At 40.8% G+C, this 13,139-nt stretch overlaps 1 protein-coding gene across 11 annotated transcripts in view; it reads right to left on the minus strand.

Moving 5' to 3' along the window:
- The window catches only part of Pkhd1 (PKHD1 ciliary IPT domain containing fibrocystin/polyductin), a 483,551-nt gene that overhangs the window by 219,160 nt on the left and 251,252 nt on the right, over window positions 1-13,139 (minus strand). For all 11 annotated transcript variants that reach the window (XM_076557889.1, XM_076557888.1, XM_076557887.1 and 8 more), the window contains 2 exons: window positions 5,638-5,815; window positions 3,704-3,899 (listed from right to left, as the gene is read on the minus strand). In XM_076557889.1, the coding sequence (XP_076414004.1) occupies window positions 3,704-3,899; window positions 5,638-5,815 (374 nt within the window). The remainder of the gene's footprint in view (window positions 1-3,703; window positions 3,900-5,637; window positions 5,816-13,139) is intronic.

Here is a 13,139-nt window from a genome sequence, read left to right on the forward strand (position 1 = left end):
TTATCAACCACACTGCAGAGCAGGCCCCATGCCCAGGAGTAGTTGACAAACCAAAATGGATTCCCTGTTTTGTGTGTGTGTGTGTGTGTGTGTGTGTGTGTGTGTGTGTGTGTGTGTGTGTATGTGTGTGTGTGTGTGTGTCTGTGTCTGTGTCTGTGTGTGCTTTTGGTTTTGTTTTAATTATTTATTGGGTTTGATTTGCTTGCTTTTATTTTTGTTATTTTGGGGGATTGAGAAAGACGGTTAAGTGGGGAGGGAGAAGAGGAGAGTCTGGGAGGGGTTGAGGGAGGGGAAAGGAAAGAATCAGTGTATATTGTATGAAAATAATAATAATAATAATAATAACAAAAAAAGTAGTTAATGAAATCCATCCAGTTGTCCGAGGGGCTGCTAAGTGAAAGCACAGAAAAACTGACCTGAAGCTGCACCTCAGGAAGTCAGGCAGTTTCCTGACAATAAAGCCAGACTTCTATACACGCAGCTCTACTGATGTCTCACTTCCTAGAATACACGGGTGAAATCTTGATTTGTATATTTGTGAATTATTCTAATGCTAATCCTAAAAGGTCACAAAAGCAAGCAACTGGATGAGAGTAAGGATCTAACTAATTTATCAAACGTGCAACACAAATCTCCAACTGTACTTCCTATGGGTTGTGTTGGTGTGCTGGCTATGATCATTACCTCACTGCTAGTAGGCTATGAGGAAAGGCACACAGGTCTGTGGGATGCATGGTAGTCTATCCACCTCATTCCTACAGAAGCTGTAAACTTTACACGGAGGATATCCACAGTCACAGTCCATGTGCAATTGTCAATGTAGCTGCGTGGGGAGCTAACACTGGGAAACAGCACACACCTCAATTCCAGATCAGAAATGGGAACGTAAGTGGTTGTAGTCACTCATTTGCCCCAGTCACTTAGAGTATAAAAGAGGTGATACTGACCACACAAGTTCCTATTGATCATCCTCTTCAAAAATCAAGAGTCTTTAAGTACATTACACATTCAAGCAACCCTCCAAGGCTTCCTTTTTCTTTTCCAAATCATAGGCAAAGGAAAGACTATGAGGATATTTCGATACAAAAAAGTATTCATTAGTAAAATCTACCTACCTAATAAAATGTCTTCTATCGAAACGATGACTATCATTTGATTAGTTCATATTAGAAATGAAATATGAATGGTTAAATTCAGTGCAAGGAACATATATTTTAATCCATTTGTCAAGAAGTTTTCTTTTCATGCCAGGAAAGCACCAACTCTCCCTTCGTTGCTACATTAAAATTCAGTAGTGGTAAAGCTTTTGTGTGGGTCAGACCCGGTTTTCATATGGTTATGTGCAAGTGGGATAGACAAGTGACCCAGGGCAACTGCCTACTATTTACTATCCTTAGGGCCAAGTCTGGCTTGTGGCAGGGCTGAGACTTGCTGTGTTGATCAGGCTCCCTGAATTTGTCAGAATCTATTAAGAACAATTTATAACAGAGCCATCATTGCAGAAACCCATTTTATCAGATACTCTTTCTTGCATACCACCACAAAAATGTGGTGTAGCCACTAAACCCTAAAAGGTCACAAAAGCTAAACAATTAAATGAAAGTGAGGATTGAACTAATGGCATGTCTTCTATGGAAATGGTCATCTATAGGACGACTACCATTGATTAGATCATATTAGTGAGCTGGCGAGGCTGGTACAAGTGGACACCAGGATTCTCAGAGACCCATGAGGACACTGGAGCAGAGGAACAAAACCAGATAGACTTCAGGAGGTCAAAAATGGACAGCCCTGTGTCTAACACCGGGGTGCTATGAAACACACACAGAAGAAGGTTAGGAACTCCTTCTGCCCGCAGACTGCAAAGACGGGGGTTGTCAGGGTCCTTCTTCCTCCTCTAACCCTGATCCTGGACAGACTCAGCCTATCCTCCAGTCCTCCAGCCCAGGGATCCTTAGCTCATGCCATCTAGTCCCCTTAACCTCAGCAGCTCTCCAAAGTTTCTCTTCTCAAATGCCACGCGCATGCTCACTTGTGTCAGCATTGGCAAATAGTCTCTGCTGTTCCCACTGCAATCAGCCGGCTATCACTTTCATAGGGTAAAGTTAGTTATTGGTTGTTTTCTTTTCTTTCTTTCTTTCTTTCTTTCTTTCTTTCTTTCTTTCTTTCTTTCTTTCTTTCTTTCTTTCTTTCTTTCTTTTTGATGTTTTGATCAGCATGCAAAGAAGTGGGATTTATTGTGGCTTTCCATACATATGCATCATTGGACTCTGTTCCTCTTCACTTCCCACTTCTGTCCCTCTTCCTGTCCCCTCCCCCCACAGTTACCACCTCTTCAACTTTCATGATTATACATAAGCCATGACACTCTCTTGTTCCTACCTCCCTTCCATTCAGAACATGCCCTCCTGTCTCATAGCCCTCTTTTCTCCTCCCATGTCACACACACACACACACACACACACACACACACACACACACACGCACATCTAGATTTCACACATGAGAGAAAACAAGATATTTGTCTTTCTGAACCTGGCTAATTGGTTCTAGCATGATCTAGTTCCTATACATCTTCCTCTGAATGTCATAACTGAATTCTTCTCAGATAAAAAATGCATGGTATATATGTATTAATTTTCTTCTTACATTCCTCTGTTGATGGAAAGCAAGGCTGATTCTATTTCCTAGCTATTGTGAATGGTGCATCAATAAACACTGGTGAGCAGCAGTCTTTGATATATTGATTGAGAATCTTCCATGTGTATACCTTGTTCATGTAGTAATTCTGTCTTTAGTTTTTAGAGACACCTTCATACTGATTTCCATATTGCCTTTACCGCTTTACATTCTTGGTAGAGGTGAATAAGTGTTCCTCTTCCCACAGGGTGGTGGTGGCACATGCAGAGACAGATTAATCTCTGTGAGCTCAAGGCCAGACTGGTCTACAAAGTGAGTTCCAGGACAGGATCTAAAAGCTACACAGAGAAACTCTGTCTCAAAAAAAAAGAGTTCCTCTTTCCATACATTCTTGTCAGCGTTTGTTGTTGTTGTCTTGATGATAGCCATTCTGACTAGAGTGAAATGGACTCTCCGAACAGCCTTTTAAAATTATGTATATGCATGTGTATCTGAGTATGAGTTTGTGAACACGTGTCTCATGCCTGCAAACACTAGATTCCCCCTAGATCTCTTGGAGCTGGAGTTACTGGCAGATGTCCTGGGAAGCAAACTCAGGTCCTTTGTAGGAGCATCAAGTACTTTTAACTACGGAGCCACCCCTCCAGCCCCATCTCAGGGCAGTATTAATTTGCAATTATTTTACTACAAGTAGAATACTACCTTAAAATCAATTAAAATATTAATATCACAAACACTTAATATAGATTAAGAACTTTGATAAAGAATTTTACATGCCACCCTTTATTTGACTGCATGTTTGATGTAGATCCTATTATTATTTTACAAATAAAGGGACTAAGATGTAGAGTACCTATTTATCTACCACCCACTTCCTACTGAGTCCTTGGATTGAGATTTAAACCCATATGATCTGATTTCAGAGTTCACCCATTTAATTACAACATACAGCACAGCCCCATTATTCCTCATTGATTTCACAGCCCAAAAGCTTTAGTTCAGGAATAAAGAAAGCTTTCTGACTATATGCCCTCAAAAACTACTTCCGTGGGTGGATCCTTACCCAGATAGGTGAGCTGCCTTAACTGGCTGTTGAAGAACCAGTCACAGCCTCTGTCATGACTGGGCAAAGGAGGAGATGAAAGTGACTGACCCAGGAGATTCCCACATCTGATGATGATGTCCGGGTAAGGCGGTAGGTCCTCGTGCTGCAGCAGGAGATGATTTTGGGGGGCAAAGCTGTCAAAGGTTGCCGAGTACTGAAGTGAGAAGGGAAAAACACAATGATGAACAAGGAGAAGCCCTCCCCTCAAAAGGAGTCATTTAGCCGCAGAACAGGTAAACGCAAGCCGCACTTCCTGTGTGGGAAATGGGCCTACTTGAACCTATTTCATAGAAGTTCGCAGTCAGACTACAACATCATCAAATGTGAAGACTGAAAAAAGCCATGAGGTTCTTCTTGTTTATAACCACAGTGAAGAGAGGAGGAAACCTGACCCAGACAAGTGAATTGACTTCTCGCGGTCAAACAGCTCTAAGAAGGGACCAGGTCTATAGTTCCTTGCCAGCTTTCCTCAGGACATGAGGAGGCAAGCGGTGGTCAGGATCTGTGCATGAGTAACAGCGATGGCCTGACGCCGCTGGGGCACCTGGGGACCAGTCAACCCCTGAGAGCCCAGCGACTGTTCATCTCACCGTACCATTCTCCAGCATGCAGCAACCAATTGCTCGGATCACAAGGCAGGACAGTGCTGAGCCGGTACACAAACCTTCCCGGGCCACATCCTCATCCTTAGCTTTGGGGGAAATTCCTTGGAGTGTTCTTATGGTAAACCCAATGGACAGCAAAAAGAGGCAGAGGGACAATATCCTTTCTGAGGGCCACGGTGAGAAGCTCAGCTGAGATAAGTGCCTCCTGTATCCCTAAAACACACTTCCACAACTATACGGACCTTGTGCATGAAATGGAAAGAACCAATCATGAGAAAGGGGACTAAGGTTGAAGAAACACGTTGAATTACCATTTCCATTTTAAATTTTATGTCTTATTATTGTTGTTGTTGTCGTTATCATCTTGAAAAGTGTGCTCACTTTCTATCTAGCCATTACCCCTAACAATTTGATTCATTCTACTGAGGCCTGCCTGGAGGAGCATGAAGACAGATCTCTTTGTAAATTCACCTTGAGCCACAAGGTGGCAGTATGAAACATGTGATTGACCAGTAAAGAAATTTTCTCTGGCTTCTAACCATTCTAACAGGGGTAAGTTAGGTTGTAGCTTATATTTTAAGAGAGAGAGAGAGAGAGAGAGGGAGGGAGAGAGAGAGAGAGAGAGAGAGAGAGAGAGAGAGAGAGAGAGAGAGAGAGAGAGAGAGAGAGAGAGACAGACAGACAGACAGACAGACAGACAGACAGACAGACAGAGACAGAGAGAGAGACAGAGAGAGACAGAGACACAGAGAGAGAGACAGAGAGACAGAGACAGAGAGAGACAGAGACAGAGACAGAGAGAGACAGAGACAGAGAGAGACAGAGAGAGAGACAGAGAGAGACAGAGAGACAGAAAGAGAAGAAGAAGAAGAGGAGGAGGAGGAGGAGGAGAGGAGAGGAGAGAGAGAAAGAAGAAGAAGGAGGAGGAGGAGAAGAAGAAAAGAAGAAGAAGAAGAGAGAGAAGAGAGGAGAGAGCGAGAGAGAGAATGGTAGGAAGAAAGGAAAGAATGAAAGAAAGGAGGGAGGGAGAGACGGAGGAGAGAAAATAAATTATAGGAAATGATTAAAGGCTACTTTTTACCGAATTACTAAATTTCTAGTAGAACTAGTTTCATATTCAAGATGGTATTTAAACACTAAAGGGTTCAAGTTAACAAACAAACCATCTAGCAAACTGCTGCTGTAGTTTCCTTTGTGAGCATCAGATAATAGTTACAGCCCATGCCTTCACAGAAGTGCAGCTAGGAACCACTTAGTGTGGGAAGCAATGCCAGTAGACAGGTTTACCTGCAAAGACCTGTCCACCCAAGGGCTCTGGAACTGCAGCGAGTAGGTCTCTTGATCCAAGAGTAGAGCCATCCAGCCATAATAGTTAGACAATGTGTCACCCACATAATTGACAGTGATCGTCTTGTTTCTGCTGTCAGTTATAATTAAATTCTTAGGAACACCAAGGGCCTTCTCTCTATAGTGAATTAAAAAGAAAAAAAATAGTAAATAAGAGTTCCAAGGTAGGGTCTTGGAGATAGATCAGCAGCTAAGAGTACTTGCTGCTCTTCCGTAGGACCTGGGTTTGAATCTCAGGACCCATGGGGCTGCTAACAACTCTATGTAACTCCAGTTCCAGGGGGACACGACTCCCTCTTCTGGAGTCCATGGACACTTGACATAAATTGTGCACAGACATACAGGAAGGTGAAGCACACATATACCTAAAATAAATGAATAAATACACTCTAAAAAATTTTAATTCCATGGTAATTTCCCCACTCTAAATCTTCCTCTTACATCATCTGTATTCTTCCCTGTTGGTGATGTCATGGGGCTTCTACCTATGTGTCTATAGTGGTCACAATCTATGTTAGTCAAAACAGCCCCCTAGGAGACGGCCACCAGAAGCCTTACATACGTTACACTACTGTGGTAGAAATGGGTAAGTAACATTAGTATCTGAAATCACTAATAAATGTCACCTTAATGAGTCCACATAGGCTGGAATAAAATACAATTAATTTAACAAACGTCTACACTAAGAGTTTTGCCATGTAGCAAGCTTGTTAACAGCGGGAAACACATTATTTTGAGTAACTTGATATTCCTAGAGGAGCCTTCATGAGCCCAGAACCTGATGAGCCTAACTATTCAGTGCCTTTCTACAACTGCCTGGGAGAAACGGCTTTAGTAGTGTTCCCTAGAATGAAGGTCCTGGTGTCTCGCCCAGAGTCTGGCCTACTGCACAGAGCATACTGCCACCGCTTCCCTTTGGTGTTCCTGGCTTTGCTTTTTGCAAACTACAGAGTGTACAAACCTGGATTAAGACACACATCCTTCTTCCCCTTGGTGACCTCTGTCTCAGCACAGGGGTCTACACACGTTGGTGCTCACCATGCTTGTTATAAAATGGAGACTAGTTAGATAAGGTCTTCCAAAAGCAGCCTGGGCCATCTTGCTAACTTTTACAAAGGGTTGTATACAGAGCTTATTTTACCAAATTAGAAAACTAAGGCAGATTGTGGCAGTACCTAGACCCCCTGAATTGTTCTCTGTAGCCCATCCCAGAAAGTGATTTTTGAGACTTTGTTAGAAAATAAATGTATTTAGTCAAAAGCTAAGACTCTAAGCCAAAATGAAAAGAAAAACATCAGGAAAAGATCTTTTTTAAGTTCAATAAGCATGTATCTGTTTTTCTCCTTTTGTTTAGATTTCATGAGAACTTTCACCATGGCATTTAGCCACAAAGCAGATAATTGAGCTCTGAAAGGAAAAGGAAATGAGAGAGAGAAGGTAAAGACTTCTCACAGTGAGATGGAACCTGAGTGTATCAAAACCCAGTTTATAACCCAATGGTATATCATGAAAAGGAAACATTCGTGTGAGAGAAACAGTTCCTGCAACATCACCAAACTTGTCAAGGTCTCCTGCATTCAAATCAATCCCTGCCTTTGCCTCATAAGTACTTGAAATTATGGGGATGTACCACTGAGCATAGATGAAAACAGGAATGATGAATAGCTGGCTGAACATGAGACTGGGGTAAAAGATCTCAGGTTGCAGGTCTCCCTGGGCCACAGAGAGAGACTCTAACTGGTTAGTTGATGACCTTGACACAAGCTAGGGTCATCTGGGAAGACAGAACTGGAGCTGTGAAAATGCCTCCATACGATTGGTTGGTAGACAAGTCCATGGGGCATTTTCTTGATTAATTACTGATGTGGAGGGCACAGCCCACTTTGGATGATGTCTCCCCTGGGCAAGTGGTCATGAGGTGTTTAAGAAAGCAAAAGTGAGCCAACCATGAGGACTAGCCAGTAAGCAGTACTCCTCCATGGCTTCTGCTTGAGTTCCTGCTTCCAAGTTCCTGCCCTGATTCCCTTCATGACAGACTGTGGTAGGGACACACAAGCCAAAGAAACCCTTACTCCCCAAGTTGTTTTTGATCATGCTGTTCTAGCAGAACAATCAGAAGCAGACTAAGAAGCAAAAGGAAATAAAAGATGCTTTTCCAAGTTAGAATAAAAATGAAAAAAATAGACGTAAAATACAAAGGCGAATGATATACATCAGTATGTGTGAAGTCGGGAACTTACTAACCCTTTAAAATGTGGCTTCCTTTCTTCCAGCATGGAGACAATGTATTCTTCATTCCTTACCATTTATTTGGATGCCTAAACTGTCACATGAATAACATGATAACAAACTTGCCTTTTGACATTGAAGCAGTATTGTTATCAACAGAGTACATATTGGGGACCACACTATCAAGGTACAAAATAAAATAACAAGGAAATTTCCCATTTCCATAAGTTTGGGATTTTCTGATGTTGTGCACTGAATGACTATGGTATACTTGTGGCTATGGGTCAATGGTTTGGCATGTCTTGGATGGTTATTTGTGATGTTTTGCCCTTTTAACACATAACTATAGGCTTTCATGTTACAGATCACTGACCCAGGTATTTCTTGTGAGATTAAACAGCTTTTTCCCCTATTAATGAAATAAGAGTGATCAAAAAAATGATGCATTTGGAATAAAAGAACTATTCTGTCCCATGATAAGCCCATGCAGTGTTATCTGGATTGCCATAAACTTAAAAGAAGCAATTTTCCATCTTTAGGCTTTAGATACGCAGGATTTACCTCCCACATTTCTACTAGGATTTGTATTGGAACTACTAGACAGGTCTTAACTTAAATTCTTAGAACCAGAATGGATATGAAGGAGGTTTGCTCCAATGTCAATCCAATGCCTAGTTTCCCTCATTACATTTTATTCTGTCCCTGTTTTCAGTTCATGATATATTTGGGGTCTACTTACAAAATTTTATAGGTACATTTTCTAATATTATTATTGTTTGAGACAGGGTCTCATCATATAGCCAAGACTCATCTCATACTCACTGTTCAGGACAGCTTTGAATGCCCCATTTCAGCCTCCCTTACACTTAGAACTACAGATATGTGTCACCAAACCCAGATAAAACTGTAATGTTTAGAAAAACCTTTAGAATAATAAACATTTTTCTTTAGTTATTTGTTGTATATCATCCTAGCTACATACTTACTGGTTGGAGCCATGAGTCCTAGGAGTGTACAGCATAATATACACAACTAATACATTGAGAAATAAACATAGACATCTAAGAAACAAATGTAAAATAAAAGTGATAGGAGAAGAGATAAGTGTGAAGCAAGAAACATCAAGGAGATAGATGTGTTGGCTCCAGTGAGCACCATGGTCCAATTTGGAATGGGATTCACCACAGTCCAGAGAACAGTTCTATATAATTCATCTTCGACAGTGAGTCTCAGCTTCTACAGGGACACAAGGATTGTGAATAATGAACTGCAAGACTTAATACAGAGGAGAATAAATGAAATGTCAGAATTTCTAATCAGTGATTTGCTATATTAAATGAAATTGTCTTTCATTCAATAACAGTTTGAAAGACAGGCTGAGTGAATAAATTTGTTGAATGAATGAATGAGTGATAACTGTGTCTATATATGCTGACTGGCTACTTACTCTACTTTCTGACATTTCTCCCCAATGAAGGTGTCTATACAGAAAATCATACAAGTTTCAGGGGAATCCTTAATTTATTAATCAAAGATTAGCAGTTGATTACAAGTCATCAGAATTTGTTAAGTCAACTCTAAGCTATATACTATTTACCAAAACGACACAGACAGTTAAAAGTTATGGTTGGAAACCATCTTTGTGGCATGAACAATATGTTTTGAAGTAGATCATGATTTTTAAAAATGCTGAGGTTCCTATATGAACTCACATCTCTTATATTCTACCCATGTTTTTGCCAATTGAACCACTTTGGAAAATAGCTTACTTTTATTTTTTCTAATGTTCAATGACCTCTGAACTTTTACTGGTCTTTGCTCCTGAGTTTCCTACTTCTGCTACCCTGGCACTTAGGAACTTTGGAGGTATTTGTTACAGACACCATGATGACTAGATCCTACAGACGGTGGTGATCTTTCATGAGATTTACATAATGTTGCTACTGTCTAGGTCATTGTGGGTATTTAAGACTTTCTCATCTTCCATAAGTCGGTAGTAGTGGTATTTGGCACTCAGTTAGCCTGTGATGTTCCATGGGGCCTTGTATTTCTGTGTTTCACATGACTGCTTGCCTAGGTTTTTGTGAGTTCCACCAATGTGTAGCAAAATTTGTTGAATAGCTCCATATGTAAAACATACCAAGCTGTGTTTTAAAATCTCACTGAAGTAAAATTAATCTCCAAGCACTAAGCTCTGCCTCTTGGCTCCATAGGCATTATCTAAGATCCATAGTCATGGAAGCAGCTACAATCTCTGGGGAGTATAAAGTAACCACCATCATGCTCTCCTCAATATGCTGGGACAAGTACTTTTCTATCTCCCATTCCTGAGCTAATTCATCATATTGGCCCAAAGGTCCACCATCATTTTGCTGAGTTACTGATGTTTAGGGACATCTAATTCCATAGTCAACCAAGGTTGGCAGTCTTGTATCATAAGCCTTTAAATTCCTCCTCATGGTTCTTCTTTATGAACAGCAACCTCTCCTTGAAAGCTTCAATTTCCATCACTGTTGCAGCCTAGTGATAGTAGCATCATCAATGACCTTGCAGAGCCAATAGCTCCTCTCCAAAGATCAGAACATACACTAGTTACTTTTCTCTTACTGTGATAAAATACCATGACAAAGGCAACTTACATAAGGAGGAGAAGGAAATTATTTTGGCTTAGGACTCTAGAGTGATGAGAATCCATCATGGTAGGAAGGAATGGCAGCAAGTGTCAGGTACGGTGGAATGAACAGGAAGCTAAATGCCCACTTCTTCAATACAAGCATAAAACAGAGAGAGAGGAGGAAGTGTTTGAGACTTTAAATATTCAAATTCAGCCCCCAGGGATGTATTTATTCCAGCAAGGCTACACTACCTACACCTCTCCCAAAGAACACCATCCACAGGGAACCAAGTGTTCAAATACTTTTTGATGCCCTAGGAGAAGCAATCCCTATTCAAAACTATGATAGCATATAACCAACCCGTCTCATACCTGACTCTAAAATCTCCAGGAACAATACGATTTGATCTCCAGAAGGCTACTGGCATTACCCATGGGATTTACAAAGATCTGCTCTTTGGTAGTCTTGAGTGTAACACCCTTACTGTGACCTGAAGCTCCCTTTGCTCCATGCATTCCCAAATTTTGTTCTTCCATCTTCAATTATGAGTCTCTAGTTTCCTGGAGGAGGCCAGATACTCATTAAGTTTTTCATGGTTTCCAGACTCTAGAGGACACTCATCTCCACCTAACCCCCCAGTATTTCCACAACCAGGTGCCCAGAGCACCAGCTACCCTAAGAGCCACTATAATGGAGAGCATGGACATCTGGTAATCTGAGACCCACAGATCCTTTATCTACACAGATCGCATTGTTGGCCAACCAGACTCAGGTTGGGCGACCAAAAGTAACAACTGATGGAGAGGAAGGTGTAACATTCCATGGAGCTCATGTTGTCCAGGGAAAATGGTCAGAAAACTACAACTTAAGGTTGGGCCACCAAAATTAGTTTAAATAATACACTAAATGAAAAAAAATGTTCAAATACCTTTAACATTCATGGCCTACATTTCTTGTTCTTTTCCTAGTTATTATTTATACCATTTTAATAGCTATTTAAATCTTAATACATCTCAATATAATCAATTGGATAGATTTCTGAGAAATTATTCTTAATTCTTAGGAACAGACATGTGTCTCAAGAACCCCCTAACCATTTTGACTAGAGCTAGTTATCAAATTTCTATCATTATCTTTTTTATTAATCAATTAGAATGCTAATTTCCAGATTCAATTCATAGAGGTTATAATTTTAGTTTCTTTTTTTATTTTTTAAAGTAATTTATTTATTTTTATTTCATATACATTCATGTTTTGCCTGCATGTATGTCTGTGTGAAGGTGTCAGAGCCCCTGAAACTGGAGTTACAGGCAGTTATGAGTTGCCATGTGGGTGCTGGGAATTGAACCTGGTTCCTCTGGAAGAGCAGACAGTGTTCTTAAACACTGAGCTACCTCTCCAGCCCTAATTTCAGTTTCTTGAAAAAAATGAGGACATTTCCCCAGTTTCTAAAGGCTTTTATAAACATTTCCCCTCTTTAAATGTTATCAAAACTTTGATACTATTAGTGAAGTTCTACTTATCTTGTGGTCCTTTGTGCCACCCAATGAGTATTCTTCTCTTCCATCAGCACACAATAATGTGATAGTGGCCACTAGGTCAATCAGAGACCCGCCACCACACACTGTGATTCTAAACCAACTTTTTTCTTACCTCTTTACGCCAAGACAGCTTAGAGCCCTGAGCCTATCAAGCCTCTCTCATCCATCTCAACCATTCAGGATGTAGTTTCCTAGGCAGCCATGAGCAAGCCAACTTTCTGTAGTGTAAATAAAGAAGTAGATACCAAGCATGTCTTCATCACAGCTGGTGGCAGAGTCATATTGCACATTCTAAAGAGCAAATCAAAATGTAAAAGGCTCATATCCTAGCAGGTAAGATTGACCATTGCCAGGGGCCAAAACTTTGAAGTCAGATCAAGTCCTATCCTTCTAGGCCAAATGCCAGCATTGACAGTGGTGGGCTCCTCTGAAAGGCACCAAGAGAACATCGAGAGTCAAAGAACACCATGAAGAGAATTTACCAACCATAATTACTACAATCTTTGCTTGCCCTAAATAGCCACCAATTTCCCTGTGCCCTAAATAGCCACCAATCTCCCTCTCTTTACTGTTAATGAAGCAAAGGAGCACAAAAGTATTTCTAATTTGGAGGAGCCAAGGGAGTCTGCATGGGCCATTAGCAGCAGAGAGCTTCATTACTAGGGGAAGAAGTCTCTCCCTGAACTTCGTATGGCTTTATGTGCAAGAAATCAGGAGGCAACCAGTCAATTTTAAATGTTAACCCTTACATTCCCATAGGCAACAGTTCCTGTACACCATCAGAAATGCAAAAGGACTCTGAGCCTCACATGCTGTATTTTCTTTCATTACAAAATCATACTGTTTCATAGGGTGCTTTGTTAAAGGACTGAATGATATGCAATGAAATATGGTCATATCTATCCCCATTTCCCATCCAGTTTCCCCCATATCTCCCTCAACATTTCCCCCTACAACTACATTTATTTTTCTTTTCGATGTGGTTACTGACTCCCTGAATTCAGTTATTTGTGCCCATATATGCATAGTTGTAGAACCATCCACTACAGCATGAAAA

Source organism: Peromyscus maniculatus, chromosome 21 (genome assembly GCF_049852395.1).
Source record: "Peromyscus maniculatus bairdii isolate BWxNUB_F1_BW_parent chromosome 21, HU_Pman_BW_mat_3.1, whole genome shotgun sequence".
Classification (NCBI taxonomy): Eukaryota; Metazoa; Chordata; class Mammalia; order Rodentia; family Cricetidae; genus Peromyscus; species Peromyscus maniculatus.